This window comes from Camelus dromedarius, chromosome 22 (assembly GCF_036321535.1).
Source record: "Camelus dromedarius isolate mCamDro1 chromosome 22, mCamDro1.pat, whole genome shotgun sequence".
Classification (NCBI taxonomy): Eukaryota; Metazoa; Chordata; class Mammalia; order Artiodactyla; family Camelidae; genus Camelus; species Camelus dromedarius.
This window is the reverse complement of record NC_087457.1, coordinates 31,877,479-31,896,918: the sequence shown is the minus strand read 5'-3', so window position 1 is coordinate 31,896,918 and position 19,440 is coordinate 31,877,479. Positions and strand designations below refer to the sequence as shown.

General features: G+C 41.6%; 1 protein-coding gene across 1 annotated transcript; it reads left to right on the top strand.

Annotated features, from left to right (window-relative positions):
- The first annotated feature begins 8,080 nt into the window (after positions 1–8,080).
- Positions 8,081–15,000, top strand: LOC116149214 (beta-defensin 109). The gene is made up of 2 exons (XM_064477363.1): positions 8,081–8,203; positions 14,751–15,000. Exons 1-2 carry the CDS (start codon positions 8,113–8,115, stop codon positions 14,954–14,956), a joined length of 297 nt encoding a protein of 98 aa, XP_064333433.1. The 5' UTR covers positions 8,081–8,112; the 3' UTR covers positions 14,957–15,000.
- Positions 15,001–19,440: the final 4,440 nt, after the last annotated feature.

Here is a 19,440-nt window from a genome sequence, read left to right as displayed (position 1 = left end):
TGCTTTGGTAAAACCAACTAAAGGCCAAAAGTGGCATGATTGCCAACAGAGTGTAGTGAGTCACCTTCTCTTACCACTCCTTAACTTTCCACCTGGTGAGACCCCACACGTCCCTCACCGGATCGTCCAGTTGTCTCACCTCTCCTTAGCCTCCCCCGGGGCCCTCCAAACCCATCTCACCAGCCAGATCAATCCCTCTCTCCTTTGTGACTCTAACAGACGTGACTATCCCTCCACGGAAATATTCACTCATTCTGCTGCAGTTCAGAAATGTCTCAATTCACGGAGCTCTAGTGCCTCATAATTATTTTCATGGCACCCGGACCGAAAGAAATGCCTCACAGTTTTGGTTACTAGGTCTAAGTAACTTAAGTACCTGAGCCCTATGACAACAGAGTAACCATGTGAAAAATAATACACACAAATCAAAAGAAAAATTAACACTTTTCAACTTTTAAATAATCCAATTACTGACTAATGGCAGGTGTGTGCTTACTTGGCACTGAATGACTTCTCAAATCTTGGAATCAGGTTGGACACTGCCACCCTCATTTTCTGCTCTGCACTGATTTCCTTGGTGGTTCTTGATTTATCTCAGCTGAGCAAGGTCTGATGTCCCTGGAAGGAAGGTAGCAGGTCTAATGGTGAAACGGCAAAGCACGTTGAGCTAGTAGTTTTTGCTGAGTCTATAGAAATGTTCAACATCTGCCTGTCCTTTGAATTTTTAAATATTTCATGGCACCCTTGGAAATGACTAAGGAGCCCATGGGGACCTGGTCACACGGTTTCCAAACCAGAACTTCAGGTACTTATTAAAATGTCTGCTATTCACCCCAGATTATGAGCCTCTTGAGGACAGGAATCGGGGCTTACTGGCAGCTTCTATCTGCAGCTTGCCATCCTGTGAGCTATTACAAACTGCTGTCTCGATGGATAAGGCCATGATTTTCGGGTTGTCCCACTGCTGTCGATGCTCCATGAGAACTTTCCATCTGCACCTCACTAATGACTCAGAGAAGGCTCTTACTGATTTGCTGCAGGAAAATGAGGCTGGAAGCAGACCCCGTAGGAAGGTGGCCCAAGCCAGCAGAGGGAGTCTCCCAGTGACTGACTGGAGAATAACAGAAGACCACTGGAGACTGAGTCTCATGGTCACTTCCTACCGGCTTTGGCCTGGACAGAAAGGAGACTCTCTCTGACACTGTTAAGAACTGTGCTCTCACTGGCAGAGAAAATTTCACAAGCAACACCATGTGTTTTGCACAGAGTGAAGTTCTCCAGCGAATGCTGAGTGCGGCGGGGCTGGGATCCTCGGCCCAGGGGCCTGCCGGGCCCTCACCATTAGGTGTCCTGATAGTTGCTGGGAGAGTTTTGGTGAATTATCTTCATGGTTGATCACTCTTACTGTACTGTTTACATTCCTGGCTAAAGTTTTCAACAGAATTTCCTAAGTTTTTTCTGAGAAGTATTACTGCTGCAGGAGAGTTAATCAGCAGGCCATAAAACATAGATTACGGTTATACACATTTGAGAATCCATGATGCCAAAATCCAAACTCTTGGACATTCACTATAAAAATCAGCTTATTAAAAGCCTGGAATTGAATTAATTCAAGATTTCTCAAACCTTTTGATATACTTTAATATATACAAAATATATATAATAAACATTATGATTACAGTAAATTATTGTTGAATGCTTAATGGGTGCTGGGCTTGGAAAATTTTTCCTGTAAAAAGTCAGTTGATAAATATTTTAGGCTTTGTCAGTCATATACACCCTCTGTCATGAATCTTGAATGTTTTTTGGGGTTTTTTTTGTTTGTTTGATTTATCACACTAAAAAAAATGTAAAAACCATTCTTAACTTTCAAGTTGAAAATGGTTTGTAGTTCCCTGAGAAAATTCAAACAATACCAATTTTCCGTTTACATTGAACTTATTAAAAACAAATTAACATCAGTGTTATATTTTCTCTGTTAATTGAGAATAATAATAAACTGACTTTTGGCATTTTAACTGACGGCCCAGTTGTGTTTGGTTTTAGTTGAAGTTTGGCTTAATTCAGTCACATATCAGATCCCATAGATATCAGGTGAACAACCAGGCATTATTAGGGATAACTTTATGTCCATAAATTCAGCAGGTCAATGAAAATGGGCGAATTCTTTGAAAGCAACAAAGCACCAAAGCTGACTTAAGAAGCAACAGATAAGGAAGAAGGAAAGGCAAACTATAGGGACAGAAAGGTAAGCGGTGATGAGGGGCTGGGAATGGGAGACGCTGACGGCAAAAGGGTTGGGGGGGAACCTGCAGGTAACAGAGCTGCTCTGCACAGGGATTGCGGCACTGATTATACAACTACATGCATTTTTCAAAACTCAGAAATGTACACTACATTTTACTGAATAAAATTCTACTGTGTGTAAGTCTGACTTAAAATAAAAATTTTAAAACCCAAATATCAATTCTGTTGCTGTCTTCTGCTTGTACTGCTCCCTTTATCTGCCTTCTAATAGCCTGTGTGTTCTTTTCATCAAGCTTGAAGGTCATGATCGAATTCACTTACAAGAATTTGCTAGATTTCTCCACCCAGAACATGGCCTTCCAGAGTAACCACAGTTTCCACCCCCACAACTTTCCTGTACCTCTGAGGCCTTGGCACCAACACAGGGGCAGATAAAAATCTGGAGGAGGTCCAGCCGTGCAGAAAAGTCTGCATCATCCCCTCTTAGGGTCCAAAGTGTAAAACATGGGCCCTGCTACTGACTGACAAGGAATCCTGTCTGGCTCTGTTCCAGACACGTCCAGACAACTCAAACTGTCCCCTGGGTTTATTCAGACAATGGACAGGAATGACATTCAAGACGGAGAATTATCTGGCCCTAAGTGTCAACAGTGCTCAGGCTGAAAAACTCTGCTGCAGGTTCTGACACAGTGATGAGAACCAGAAGGAGCAGAAGAGGACAAATGCCTCAAGAGCGTTACAGCTCTCCCAGGAAAACCCCGAACAGGTCTGAGCCATCTGCCCACTCCCAGAACTGCCCTTTAGAATGGTGTGCTTTAACTTCACGGGCACGCAGCCTAGGAAAGTACTTCTTCGACACTCCAGCGTACTTGTTAACCTTTTTCATTCTTCCATATCATTTCCCTCCAGTTTTTGCTTCTCCATCTTTTTCAGTGCCTAACCAACTTCTGGCCCCTTTAGCATCAGATCCCGTTGCCCAAAGGAATCTTAGTTCATTGCCAGTTCCACACTGCTCTGTGTATTTTTCCATGGAACACTGTTTCCTTAGATGATTTAAAATGTGTCAAAGAAATTATAAAAGAGTTTACAACAAGATCACATGAAACACCTGCATGTCAAAAACATTATTACATAAGACAATGTAAAATGTAAAATTTTATTTGACTAAATTGTATGATAATTCTGAAAATGATTGTGTTATATAGTGTATCAACATAAATGTAATTTCCATGTTTTCCTCGCTTCCAATAACAAAAGATCATCACCACGCCCCTCCACTCGCAAAGAGAAGTTACAATTCTGGGGAACAGCAGGGGCAGGGCAAGAACTCTTAAAGACGGAGTATTAATCTAAGAGAGACTGAAATGCAAAAGAAACTGTTTTAACAACAACAACAAAAGACTGAGATGTAAGATTTTCCATTTATGCATATGAATAAATAATATGTGTGCATATGCCTTGCTGAAAATATACTTTAAAGCAACTATCAGCACCATGCACAATGCTGAAATAAACAAGTAGTTTTACTGTGGATCACATCAAGTCTGTGAATTGCTTTAAGTAGTGTGGCCATTTTAACAATATTAATTCTTCTAATCCCGGAGGTTGGGACAGCTTTCCATTTCTTAAAATCATCTTTAATTCCCTTAATCAATATTTTATAGTTCTCTGCCTGTAAGTCTTTCACCTCCTTGGTCAAGTTTATTCCTAAGGATTTTATTTTTTGATGTGATTATAAAAGGGATTGTTTTCTTACTTTCCTTTCTGATATTTCATTGTCAGTGTGAAGAAATGCAACAGATTTCTGTATACTAATCTTGTATCCTGCTACCTTGCCAAATTTGTTTATCTGCTCTAGCGGTTTTTGTGTGGAGTCTTTAGGGTTTTCTATATACAGTATCATGTCATCTGTATATAGTGACAGTTTTACCTCTTCTCTTCCAATTTGGATCTCCTTTCTTTTTCTTGTCTGATTGCTATGGCTAGGACTTCCAATTCTATGTTGAATAGAAACGGTGAGAATGGACATCCTTGTCTTGTTCCAGATTTTAGTGGTAGGCGTTCAATGTTTCACCCATGAGTATTATGTCGGCTGTGGGTTTGTCATGAATAGTTTTTATTATGTTGATATATTTTCCCACTATACCCCTTTTTCACAGAACTAGAACAAATAATCCTAAAATTTATATGGAATCACAAAAGACTCAGAATTGCCCAAGCAACACTGAAGAAAAAGCATGAAGCTGGAGAAATAACCCTCCCAGACTTCAGACAATACTACAGAGCTACAGTATTCAAAACAGCATTGTACTGGGGGGGAAAAAAAAGACATATGGATCAATGGAATGAATAGAGAGTCCAGAAATAAACCTACAGTCATTTAGTCAATTAATCTTTGACAAAGGAGGAAAAACATACAATGGAGAAGAGACAGCCTCTTCAGAAAATTGCATTGGGAAAGCTGGACAGTCACATGTAAATCAATGAAGTTGGATCAGTCCCTCACACCATAAACAAAAATAAACTCAAAATGGCTTATAGACTTAAACATAAGACAAGACACCATAAACCTCCTAGAAGAAAACATAGGCAAAATATTCTCTGACATAAATCTTAGCAATGTTCTCCCAGGGCAGTACTGAGACAAACAGAAATAAAAGCAACAATAACCAAATGGGGCCTAATTAAACTTATAAGCTTTTGCACAGCAAAGGAAACCACAATTAAAATTAAAAGGCAACCTACAGAATGGGAGAAAATATTTGCAAATGTTGCTACTGACAAGGGCTTAATTTCCAGAAAATACAAACAAGTCATACAAACTTAATAACAAAAAAACAAACAACCCAAATCCCCAAATGGGCAGAAGACCTAAACAAACATTTTTGCAATGAGGACATAAACATGGCCAATAGGCACATGAAAAGATGATCAATATGGCTAATTACAGAGAAATGCAAATCAAAACTAGAATGAGGGATCACCAGTCAGAATGGCCATCATTGAAAATCCACAAACCATAAATGGTGGAGAGGGTGTGGAGAAAAGGGAACTCTCCTACACTGCTGGTGGGAATGTAATTTGGTGCAGTCATTATCAAAAACAGTATGGAGATTTCTTCAAAAATTCAAAATAGACTTATCCTATGATCTAGCAATCCCACTGCTGGGCATATATCCAGAGGGAACTCTGCTTCAAAAAGATACATATACCCCAATGTTCATAGCAGCACTATTTACAATGGCCATGACATGGAAGCAACCTAAACGTCTTTCGATAAGATGACTGGATAAAGAAGCTTGAAGGACTGGATATTTATACAATGAAATATTACTCAGCCATAAAAAAGAATTAAATAATGCCATTTGCACCAACATAGATGGACCTGGAGATTGACACTCTAAGTGAAGTAAGCCACAAAGAGAAAGAAAAATACCATATGGTATCACTCATATGTGGAATCTCAAAAAATGAGACAAATGAACTTATTTTCAAAACAGAAATAGACTCACAGACATAGAATACAAACTTACGGTTGCCAGGGTGGAAGGAGGGGGTGTGGAGGGTTAAATTGGGAGTTCAAGATTTGCCAATACTAACTACTAAACATAGAATAGATAAATAACAAGATCCTACTGTACAGCACAGTGAACTATATTCAATATCTTGTAATGGCCTATGAGGAAAAAGAGTATGAAAAGAATATATATATATATACACACATATATCTGAATCACTATGCTATACACCAGAAGTCAGCACATTGTAAACAGCTGATGCTTTTTTTAAAGCATAATTTTTAAAAAGCTAGTTTTAAAATAAGGATTTTCTGTTAGCTACTATTACTTACAATTGTTCTGGAAATTCTAGCCCCTAAATTAGTCAAGTTTAAACATGAATCTTTTTTTGGTATTCGATCATGATATTTTTTAATAAGGAGAAAAAAATCCACTGAAAAGCTATGAACCCAACTTGTGGTAGCTTCTGGTCCGGTGCCCAGGAAGCCCTCCCCCTGGACTCAGGCCCTGGCACTCCGCTCGCCTTGGGTGGCTGCTTCTCACGGACATAACATGGGAACCGGACATGGGCTGTCACTAGCTGGCATTAGACTTTCAGTGGCTATGATTCCCATCCTGCTCACCCTTCTCTTGCCCTTTCCCTCATTTGCTCTGACAGAACCCACTGCCACATTGTGAGACGCCCTGGGGAAGGCCCACACGGATAAGAGCTGAGTGTCCACCAGCCCGAGGAGCAGAATCCTGCCGCAGTCACGGGAGTGAATCAGGAAGCACGCCATTTGGCCCTGACCCTCGGGACGCCTGCGGCCGTGGACAGACCCAGGGCAGCAGGACTCTGACCCACAGACACACCAAGACAATTAGGAGCTGTTTTGCTACCTTAGGCCTCCGTTTTGTGGTAATTTGTTACATGGTAATTTGTTAAGCAGCAATTGGCAACTAATAAACAACAGAATTGAGGAAGATAATTAATTTAAAATTAGCACTGAAAATCGAACCATCACCAGGCAGAACACGTGATGCATCCGTGACCTAACTAAGAGAAGGGGGATGGAGGGAAAAGGGAAAACCTTCCACAAAAATGTTAAGCGAAAAAATGAGACCTAATAACACACAGGGAAATACAGAAATTCTTCCTTATCAGAACTTAAAAGTGTTTCTAAAAATACGATAAAATGTATATTTTTATGTAACTGGGCCTATATTTTATTATTACAAATAAAAAATTGAGTTACCAGAATATTCAAATAACCCTAACAAATTCCACCAAATACCACCAAGATCCTTTTAGATATCTATTTCAGTATCACCAAAGATTTTAATATGGTATCAAGTACTTTAAATGCCAATTTCCTAATTAACATATAACACACTGGTATGTATATATATGTAACCGTATGCAAAATATCTCAGGGGGGATTATATTTCTTTTTACATTGCAACCAATGTGAAAAATAAATAGCACAGTAATGGTATAAAATGAATTACAATAACAATTAGGAAAAAAAAGTTTTAAAACAGCAGGCAATAGTTTTAAATGGCTAGTGGTACCGTTGCCAGAGCGAAGGCTGCTGTTGCCAGGAGGGCAATGAGGCAGGTCACCCTTGGCTTAGGGGAGGGGGGCATTAACCAAAAGTGACAGGGCACGCTCGCAAGTGAATCAGCAGATGCAGCAGATTCATTTATGTTCACATCCAAACAAGTGGTGGGCTGGCTTCTCTTCCTGAACTCGTATCTCACAATCAGATGGCCGTAAACCATTATCTGAAGCTTTGGATAAAGAATGAGATGAAACAAATAAATGAACAAAAACCCTACATGGGTATCTGTTTGCTTTCTCCCCTTGTGATTGTGTAGCTCCTGATGACTTGAGGGAGGATCTGTAATGAAACCCTGTCATTGCTTCTGCTCAATTCCTCATTATGTTTATTACCAGTAGGGATAGACAGGCAGACAGACAGACAGATTCATCTGAAGGCGGGGCTGTGGGGGGGTGGGAGGAATCCGCTTCCGAGCTCACTGGCTCACACATGCACTTGAGCACAGGCTTCAGGTGTTCACTGGCTAACTGCTCCAGTCATCAGTCCCCTGTCACACGGGTCTTTCCATCAGGGAACACAGCTGATAACGAGGATGTCCTGAACCTGTGGGAAATGCATGGCACTGACTTCTGCTTTCTCATCCAGTGAGTTGCCACCGCACTGTGTACTTTGTCCCTGGAGATTTCCTGTGGAAGGCTGAGTTATACTCTTTTGTTAGGCTCTACTAACCATGAACAAACCGCAGGCCCAGGGAGCATCATAAAAGGCCACGGACCAGCCATGCTCGGAGACCCCGGGCTGCAGTCATGCTGATGCCTCTCCCGTTCACCTGCTGCTCATCCACGAGACTCCACGTGCTGCTCTCCGCTCTCCTCTTGATGACTCTCTTATCCCCAGGTAAGGTGGTGGCTGATTATGTGGGTCTGCAGTTCACAAGGCTGTCGGGCAGCTCAGACAGGACCCTAGAATCAGTCTCATGGATTCATAAACCGAATACCAAGAGCTGCAGTAGGATTGCAATGAGGGAAGACAGGAAAGAACATTCCTCTGCCGTTAGCCAAACCGCCTCCGCCGAGGTCACGTTCTGCTTCACCCTTACTGTGCACGTTGCGACGCCCGAGTGAGGCCAGCGACTCACCTGCAGGCAGATGGAGATGGAAGGGCTGGGTTACGCCAGCATCTGTCACTACAGCTACTCAGCAGGTCAGCAGAGAGGAATCAGCACCAAGGGTGTGACTTGGGGAACTCGGTCACACGGGCATTTGTCTCCCGAACGGGTTGAGAAATCAGCATAATGAGCACAACTCTCATTACAGGAGAGGCCTGCCCACAGTTGTAGAAGCAGGGTGAGCATCTGCTTTTATCCAAACGAGACACTCGTGGAAGGGGAAAGAAGCAGTCATAACTGTACCGGAACTGAGGCCTCATCCAAACTGGCCTCTGGGCCGCTCTGTGTGAACGACACAGACCCAGAACAGGGTTTCAGAAAGAGAATCACGGCCCCCAGGGAGGCGTGACTGAGAAAACCAAGGGCTGGCCCACATTCCAGGAAGGGATCCTCGTGCTGAACAGCAGTCACGGAGAACAGGTGCCCCGACAGAAACCGCATCCCACCAGGTGAGGATGCTGGGAGGCAATCCCACGCTGGAACAGTAACGCATGGCTTCTATAGGAAGGGGACAACTGGGCTGGGAAAGAGAGACAGCAGCACACAAGGTGACACTCTATGATCATAAACCCTTAGTGCTACTATGACTGTCATGAAAAGTTACCAGGTTCAAAGTCATTGTTTTTAGACGAGATGTCAGAGGTCCACAGAATCACTTCACATTCCACAATTAAGGATTCATGCCTGTGTGTGGAGGTCACAAGTCGGGGCTGCAGAGGCTCACCGTCAATCACGTAGAAAGAGTTCAAACAGTTTGCAGGTCATGCTGGACTAGCTGGTATCAGTGGGACCAAACACATTAAGAAGACACATATTAGACAAAACCATCTTGATGTGTGCACTTGGAAATATTCTCTTTCTTCATTAAAGAAGGATTTGTTGAGAATATGCTAGCTGTCAGGCTCTGCTCTAAACTTCACACTGGGCAGTGTGGTCTCAACTAAGACTGTCTAAGACTCGGACTAAAACAGAGAAGAAGAATCTCCTGCTTTAATGGCGCTTCCAATATGAAGCCTCTACGTTGCTGATGTGTTGCTGTTTTTTATCCTCTACTAAATTCACTGACAGCTCTAAGCACAGGCTGAGCCAAGCGGTGTGGATTCACTTCCTCCTGATGGGAGTGGCCACTGACAACAGTCAGGCTCCCATGGGGGGCTCCAGTCATCACGCCCCCTGGCCAGGGAGGAGCTCTGAGACTCGGGTGGTCCACATGCTTCTTCCCCTCTGGTGGCTCCAGCTCTCACAGCCCACCTGTTCCTTTCTTTGCTTCAATGTCCTCGTCTTTCACTTTGATCCCTTGTTCTGAGTTATCTGTGGAATAGGCTGCCAGTTTGTAGTTTTGCCTCTAACTTCTCAACCCTGAATGGTCATTTGAAAATATCTGTTTATTCTGTTTTAAATAAAGTTATTAGTCATCTTCTATCCGACATACGTCATCTTCCAGGCACTTGTCCAGAGCTCTAGATCTAAAGCACAAGTAAGCCATGTGACTGCTCACAAGGGTCCTAACATTTTATGGGATGAGACAAAATGGAACAAAAGATTATATCAAAATAAGTGAAAAATTAAAGCATGGCTATTTGGAAACATGAGGTTACAGAGAAAGAGAATTAATTCTTTTTGTGAGAGTAGTTAAAGTTTAAACAACAACAAAAAACCCTACAACACAATACAGATTTTATGAAAGAAATCATGATTCTATGTTTATAAATGAAAAACAATTTGCAAAGTGAATGTGAGGGTAGAGAAGAGAGTGGAGGGAACTTCGGACAAATGAAACAACATGAGTAAAGAAGCCAAGAGGTCACGAGCATGGTGTACCGCGGCAGACCACGTGTTCAGCACAGAGTGATGTCAGGTGACGTGACCACGCCTGTGATCTAGAAGTGAGCCCGTGGGGGGCCCCAGTGGCACAGGCTAAGGTAGGGGGAACATTATGCAGTGTCTGGTTCTCATAATGGAATAGACAAACTTTTTTGAGTTTAGAAACATCTCTTTAGGCAATGAAGAAGACAGACTTGAAGGGGCAGCCTAGAAGCAAATGACCCTTGGAATTCACCTGCGACGTATTACAACTGGACAGTAACTCTGGTTGTAGAGATGGTGACATGTGAAAGGAACATGGAGGAGCTACAATTAACTAACCGTATCTGATGGATAAATGAATGCACTGGGTTTCTGAATAAAGGAAAAGGACATTTACCGAGAGAGGAAACATGGTAAGGAGAATGTTTGAATTCATCTATCTTTGTTTTTGAGGTTCAGACAGGAACAAAATTAGGTCCACGTTCAAAATTTTGAGTTTTAGGAACCTACGCTATCTCTCAGGTGGATGGGTAATATTAAAAATAGGGGCCTGAGAATCAGATGAGAAATTGTTGCAGGGGTCATATCATCATCCTCGAAGTGTCTAAATCTTCAGGAGTAAGTGGGGGGAGCAAACAGTATGAAAACAGAAGACAAAATTGAGAAAATGGAAAAACGCAGATGAGAGAATAAGAGCGAATAAAAGAAGAAAAAAAGAAGAGAAGGCAAGTGACAGACCATCCAAAAACGCCACACGTACTGAGCAAGTGGAGAAAAATGACTAAAATCTGTCAGAGAATTCAGAAAAGCATTGGACTGATTAACGTCAAACCAAGCGAACTAACAGCAGCACAACTTTCAAGAAGCCACATGCCATCAGAGACGGTAATGCTGTAACTGAAATAAGGGCATAAGGCTTTTTTAAACAACTTTTTTCTTCCAGCTTTACTGAGGTGTGGCTGACAAAATGCACATATCTTTGGGGCGCACAATGTGATCTGATACACATCCGTATTTGCAGCAACATGAATGAATGTGGGGACGTCACGCTAAGTGAAATACGTCAGCTAGAGAAAGAGAGACTGCAAGATTTCACTCGTGTGTGAACTCTAAAAAAGTCAAACTCACAGAAATATTGAGTAGAATTGTGGCTATTAAGAGCCGGGGCAGAGGGGAGTAAGGGCAATGGGGTGGTCCTAAGTTTTCGTGGAGACATATATAATCTGTCCATGGAAATGTATCTCCCAGGAAACTTCACTGGATTTATCATGTCCACTGCCTACAAGCACCTGCGCCCCATGTGTGACAGTGTGCTGGAGTAACCCCAAACCATTATTTTGAAGGTCAAAATTATTGGTGAGTAAATGAATTCTCACCCGGAAGAAAATGTGGTTCCTGCTCACAGGCGATGTTGTCCTTCCCTGACCCAGTGACACAGCTTCTGGTGAAATGTATGTAGGCTCAGTCAGTAATTTGTAGCACAAAAGAGTGGAAGTTGCTCCTTTTCTTCATTTGTGTTATTTCACAGGAGGATAACAAGAAGTGTGACTCATTTTGTCATTTTCCAGGCCTTTAAAAAGAAGGGTCTGTAAAACTTCAGAAGAAACTGAAGGTAGCCTGGAAACTGAAGTCAGCATGTTCTTCTAAGAATAAACGTAGGACCTCTGAGGGGTGCCTGAAAGACTGTAAGACAAACAATCTACATCCATCTTGGTGAGGTCACTCCCCCTCCCTTTTAGGAGGTCCTTATGACTTTACATTTTAATTAACTTTCATTGAGAACTCAGATCTCTGAGGGTTTTTAAAAACTATGATTTATAAATTATCCAGATTGTTCTCTTTGACAAGGCAAGAAAATAATTCTTTGTTCACATGGGCAATTCCAATCCCTTCAGTCCTTGAGGGTCCAAATAATGTTACTGATTCCATTACCTTGTACTCGTGGTGTCTTCCCTTCTTGACCATCTTCTGCCGTTTTCCTACCATCTCAATTGAGAACATGTCTCTGCTACCATCCAAAGCTACAGCTGTGAAAACCCCTCCCTTCTTCATCTTAGTGCTCCGTTTCAGCCTTAACAAACTGATATTGTGGCAAACCCAAGAGTCAGTACCCTGTTAGGACTGATGTAACAGCACTGACCTCCGGGAAACCCTGCACCCACCCAGCCGACCAACGCAGAGGGCCCACTGCCCAAGCTTCAGTTTACAGACTTTTTTCCTTGAAAACGGGGGTATTTTAGGAAACTGCCTTACCCTTTTCAAAAATAGAAATATTTCAAAGATTTTTCTCTAGAATCCCTTTGTTCCATAACCGCAGTCATCTGTAATCTTGCCCAAAGCCTAAATCATTCCTTCAATCTGATCACATTTGGTTGTATCTCTCAGTTATTTCTCAGTTTCTGATGCATTGACGGTACCCTGGGATGGCTGGCACCCCTGGAGAGTTTTCTAAAATGCTACTTACATCATCCCAATGGCATCTGGGGAGATAAGAAGGAGATGAAAACAGTAGGCTCAAGTCCTCACTGACTTTCCTTCTCATGACTCACAGCTCAAAAAGCTCACAGCTCTGTTGGTGTCGTACTGACTGGAGACATGCTTCTTTTCCTTCTGATTTTCATGGGATTGAGGCTTAGTGCTTTACTAGGAAATACCACATGGACTTTTGAGTTCAGACAAACTTTAACTTGGTTAAGTGAATACTCGTCTCTTCTCTTCCTACTTAAAAAATAATGTTCATCCGGTGTCAATGCTGATTTTCTTTTCCATTCTCCCCTTCAAATAACATATTTAAGCTACTTGATCAAGAGGGTATATTGTCTATGTCATTCTGTTGCAGTAAACAGGAACATGATCACCAAATTTTAATCTAAAAATATTGACATCATTCTTAGCTAGGAATGGCCTCAACAGGCAAATATAAATAAATGTAATGTGATGACATTAAAAAACTATCTTATTTAATAGAATCCATCCATTATTAAGCAGAGTTGAATTATTTTTGAGTGGTAAAACCTTGACACTATGCAAACTCTCAACACACAGATAAGTCCAAAGGGAAGCTATTAACTGTCTGCTTCCTAACTCCTGGTTTAGGTGGCTTTTCTACTGGAGGAACATTTTATTTTGAGCGTCAGCTCTACCATCAGAGAGTGTCCTATTAAATTAACTTTGCTATAATGTAAGTTATCTGGAGGAAATAATGGTCTGGACACAATGGCTACTTTTCAGCTCTCTAATCCACTTTGCATTTTAGACACAACTGAAATGACCATTTAGAATGTCTCCAGAGTGATTTCTCCTCTGACTGACACAGCCCTTGATGAAGGAAGGCTTCTTTGTCCACTGAGTTGGGTGGGTCATTATCTAAATTTGGGAAGAAAAAATAACTTCTCTTTCTTTCTGAGCTGACTGAGCAGTGAAGAAATGGAGAGATTTCTCTATTACTTTGTAATGAACTAACACTACAACTGAGTATCCACAGGGTCTTTCCCCTGAACCCTCCCCCGATCCCTTACCTAAATGGATAAGAGGAAAGAGGAGGTGAAAAAGTGAAATGCTAAGCATTTTAAAAGAAGACGAGCATATAGATTCTGAAGGGAGCTGACATATGGCAACTGCATCATTAGATACATGAATCTGAACGCTTACTATGACCTGCAAGCTGAAAATGACCTTCATCCTGCTTAAGTAATGTCACCTCATTTCTTATGAAAATTATTTTTCCCCAATATGCTCCAGCCCCACACGTCTTTCTCTTCTTCAAATAAACTAAGCAAGGGACCTTGCTCCTGCTATTCTAATGCCTATAATTCCCTCACACGGAAACGTGCTTTTCTATTTCTTTCTCATCATTCAAATGCTACACCCTCAGAATGCCTTTCTGGGTCCATTTTATCAACTCCAACCTCCAGGCAATCCATTATTGTGGTCCATTATTGTTTTATTCTGTTTTAAACACTTACCACTTTCTGAAACCACCTTATCATTTATTTTTGTATGGTCAGATTTTCCTCACTGAATACAAGTGATGTGAGAACAAGAATCACTTCTCCCGTTTCACTGCTCTATTACTAGTACAAAGGAAAATGCCTGGTGGAATAGAAGACACTTGACAAGTGTAAGCTGAAGATCCATATAAAGGAGTAAAATAATAAAGACATTGGTGCATGTAGAACACACACTTTGTCCGTCCCCTTGCTGTTTCACTTTGAGGCTTACCAAAGTTATTTTGCTTAAATGAGCAATGTCAAAAACATGTAAGAAAAGGAGGGAGAGGTCTGACGGCAGCTGGGCCACTGGGCGAAAAGGCAAGTCAGTGCATGTGAAGGAGCAACGCCCAGACCTGTCCTCCAGCTTCTTTCCTCCAGGTAGAAACGTGCGTCCTAGAACCCTCCCCTCCTCACACTTCAGTTTGCAGATGTACATTCTACTCAGGGACTAAAGGTCTTCCTGGCTCTTCTTCTGCAGTAAGAAGTGGTCTGTCTTCTGCCGTAAACCACTGTCTCAATCTGTCTGGAACATGCAGAAGAAACAACTGCAAACCAACCGAGGATATACTTGGCAGCTGCAAAAGAAGGTGGAAATGCTGTCGCCAATGGTGGATCATGCTGCCAATTCCAACGCCTGTTGTCTACTCGGAATATCAAGAGCCCCTTAAGAATAAAATAAAATAAAACTAGGAAAAGCATCAGAAGGAAACTTCTTTGCATTTAAAAACATTACAATATATTTTAAACATTGACAGCATTATTATCAGTTTCTACTATCCATTGTCAATATAAATAAATAATTGATTTCAAATCTACCCTGATACTATTTTTTTGTGACTTATTTTGAGATCCAAACAGTCTCTCTAAGAGTAAGAAAGCCCATTTATGTAATAAGCCCATTTTTTACATTCGTCACAGAAAGATTAAAAAATTAGCCATAGCTGCAAAAATGAAGATATAATTATGCCCAACATAAGTTAATAGACACACAGACAGTACAAAGGAAATGCAAAGGCAAAACACAGAGGAAATACAGAACATGTCAGGGGTGGGAGGAGATGTAAGGAGGGGAAGGTAGAAAATTGGAATCTGACAAGAGGAAATAATTTGGGATGATCCGTCAGGGCTGTAACTGCACGGCAGACCACTGCAAAGAGACGAAAATGAAAGGGAGGCAGAGTGAGGGGCTGAAGACCAGCAGGAATGTGTAAGTACCTGAACAGAGAAAGCATCAATTAACAAAAAGAATATTTTGCTGGTTTACTGCTGTGAAGAAACACTGTGACCATTTAGTGATTCTCAATACTCTTCTCGACAAATAACTCCCCTTTATAAAACCTAAACATTTTATTGTAAAAAATAGAGTGACCTCTTTCGAGAGTGTTCCTTCAGTGCCCATTTCAGGTAGGTTTTTGATGCTCCGTGACTTCTGACTGCAACGTCACCCTCCTTCCCAGGGCTGTAACGCCTCACTGCCCTTTCCTGAAGGCCACGAGGGCTTGAGCTCAACTGCACACCTCCAGGGAGTTCTCAGAAGGGCTTTTAGTTTTCAGTCACGTACAAAACTTTGACGATTAAGGAACTGTGGTTTGCTAGTGAAGACTCCTCTCTTCCTATGATGCTACACCCACCCCCTCAGACAGAACTGTTAATCTACATTTATACAGAGTCAAACTAGGGTTCACAATCACTCTGAGGTATGAAGTTTCTGAGTAGTCAAAGAAAGACCACAATTTACATTCCCAAGAACATCTCTTTATCCTATCAGAAGGTAGGTGATTTATTTAATATTTTTAGCCTTTTATTATTTTTTATTTTGAAAAGCACCCAACATTCACAAAAGTAGAGGCAACAGCACAATGAAGCCCCATGTACCCATCATCAGTGACAACCAGCACCAACTTGTGGCCCATGTGTCTCAGCCAAGATCTCACCTGCTATCTTTCCCCCGACAATACTGTGAGGCAACTCACAAAGACTGTGATTCCATTGATAAATATTTCAGTATATTTTTTCTAAAAGGTAAGCATTCTTTTATCAAACACCACCACAATCCTGTTGTCACACTGAAACTTTCACAGTGATTCCTCAGTACCATCAGATGCCCTGTCAGACCCCAGCCATCCCGCCACTGGACGATCTCATTAACGATTTTGCCACATGCTTTGTTTGCTTTGTTTCAGGGCTTTTGACAAATATTTCCTTCAAGCCAGTCTGGTTCCAGGTGATGTGCTGTACATTCTGAGATATTTTACTTATTCATTCATTGTGATGATGTCTTGAGTGCCTGATATATGTCAGGGGGAGCTGAGAGTCCTTGGAATATATCAGTAAATAAAACAGACAAACTCCCTGCCTTGTTGGAGCTCATAATGTAGGAGGATGAGATAGGACATAGTGAATACAAATAATAAAGGTAAATGTGCCCATTTGCTATAAGCTGCCAAGGGCTTTGGGAAGGAAAGATGAAAATACTATAGCTGGCGAAGGATTATTTGGAAATCCTGGGCAGGGCTGCAATTTTAAAAAAGGTAATCAGAGGAGACCTGATTGAGAAGGTGTTACTTGAGTGAAGACCTAAAGGAGGAAAGAGAATTAACTCCACAAATCTCTAGAGGAAAAGTCTCTACATCAGAAACCACTTCAAAATCTCGAAGACAGGATAAGGTTGGCACATTCTAGATACAACAAGAAGGCTAAAACCTATGATATTATTTAATCAAAATAAGTGAAAACCCGAGGACAGGGAAACAGTCACAGAAAAGCATAAACAGAAAAAATATGCCCCACTCTGCTCAGGAACCATGATGAGCTATATTTAGGAAAACGGAAAAAACAAAATATTACATTTTATAGAGAGGTTGAATTACGAACGTTTTGAGAGGAACACATAATGTTTAACCTGTTCAATCTATCAAATCTCTAAAAATATCTAGAGTTATTAAAAAAAGAAGAGTGGTCATGGCTTTATATATTTTTACAATTTATGTCACTGTATTTATTGCTTCCTATGTGGTATTTTCCTGAACAATCTCATCCACTTGAATGGTTTCACCTACTTTTTATGGACAATGACTACCAAATACCTGTGTCACAAGCCCAGACTGGGCTCTGGTGTGGTAGCTCACGGGCACACCATGTGTTGGATACCTCCATTTGGACATCCAAAGACAATTCAAACTTTATATGGTCCAAACTAAGCTAACCTCATTCTCCCAAAACTACTCTTTTTCATGTAGCTGAATGTCACCATGACCTTCCTCAATGTCAGAAACAGAGATCTGGCCCTCATCTGGCTTCCTTCTCTTCTGGCCTCTCCCCACATCCAAGTGGTCCCCAAACTCTGTGACTCCAAGTCCACACTCTGCAGGGATTCTTTAACCATCACTTCCACTGGCAGGACCCTGTCTTCTCTCTCACCTGGACCATGAAAACAGCTCAAGAGCCCTCCCTAGGTACAGGTGTGACCACTGCAGTTCCTTCACCTTCTTCAGAATGCTCATATGCCCTACAAGGAGAGACCTCAGAACCTCAACCTCATCTGGACAGGAAGAGAGAGGCAGGAAGGATCCTACATAGGTAATCGTGCCTGTCCTGCTCCCTGAGCTGCAGGTGGTTCAGGCACGGGACAGCCACACAGTCTGGCCAGTGAGATCCATGTGGAAGCATGGTGAGGGCTTCTCATGTCGTTTTCTCCAACCAGGAGGACACACACGATAAGAAACATTCTGATTTTGTCATCCCCTATTGAAATACCAAAAGGCTGGCATCCTCATACACTGCTAGCAGAAGTAGAAATTGCTTCAATTTTGCCAAAACAAAACTAAGCAATACAACTAAAAGAATACAAATAAGAATTTTCATCATAAATGCAATAATACTTAGGGTTAAATTTTACCTCTCACTGTCTATCAGGCACTATGCACTGTGTCTTGTATCTATTGTTCCATTGAGTCCTTAACATTATGAATGAGATATGATTCTCTTGAGAAATAAGGCAAGTGTGTCTTAAGGTAGTTAAATGCTTTTCTGAATTCCGTATCAGCAGTATGCTAGAAGAGATTTTGGAATTCATAATAAAGTAATTATTAGTTCTCTGAAAGACTGAATAAAACTGTCACATGTGAACAGTAAGACTAATAATGTATGTCATGTATAATTATATTTAAATATATAATTACTGTATGTAAATTATACAAATATAAAATATATCAAACATATAAATGTAATACATATATAGGTATACAATAGTACTTTAAATATATTATACAAGGTAATATAAAATTATAAATATATATTTGTACCTATGAGATTTTACATATACTATGTAAATAGTGGTAATACATGGATGGCAGGTATCAGTATGGTGATGGTGTTAATGAGACTGATATTAAATATAAAGTTTATTAATGTGTATTATATATACACATTATACATTATAATGTATTGATATTGAACATTAATCTTATAAATTATAATTTATATATAACTTAATTTATATATAGTTAGTAATTATGTGTATACATAATTATATACTATATATGTGTAGGTACGTATATTATTATACACTATATTACTATATTGGATATTTTCATATAAATTAATATATATGCATAATGATGTTCATATGTGTGCATATAATATGTCATATATTCTGCCCAAATATACTGGCATCAGGGATTCGGGGATGTATGCAATGACACGTGCTCCACGCTTACAAAGAACAGGCATCTGGACAGTCGGCGGCGGCGGCGGCGGGGGCCCCCTCCCTCCTCCCCTCCTCCCTGTGAAGTCGATCAAAGGTCGAGGAGGGACTCCCCTCTTCCCACCCGCCCCCCTCCCTCCCCAAGGGATGCACCCGTCTCTCCATGCAGGGGGCTCAGAACGCACCTGCATGGCAGGCCAGGTCTCGTCTGCACACGGGGACACCGCAGGCCAGGCCTCAGATGCACACGGGGACACCGCGGGCCGGCCTCACGCACACGGGGACACCGCGGGCCTGGCCTCACGCACTCAGGGACACCACATGCCAGGCCTCGCCCACACAAGGGGACACCGCGGGCCTGGCCTCGCTCGCACAAGGGGACACTGCGGGCTGCGGACACTGAGCCCGACCCTGCCGTCCGCTCCCGCGTCCCCGCCCGCGGGGCTCCGAGGCCCCTTCCCCC

What these genes read in the sequence shown, in the direction of transcription:
- LOC116149214 (XM_064477363.1), top strand. Translation starts at nt 8,113, where the DNA reads ATGCTGATGCCTCTCCCGTTCACCTGCTGCTCATCCACGAGACTCCAC. An exon ending in GATGACTCTCTTATCCCCAG is followed by an intron (nt 8,204 to 14,750) that starts GTAAGGTGGTGG and finishes CTTCTTCTGCAG; the next exon opens with TAAGAAGTGGTCTGTCTTCT.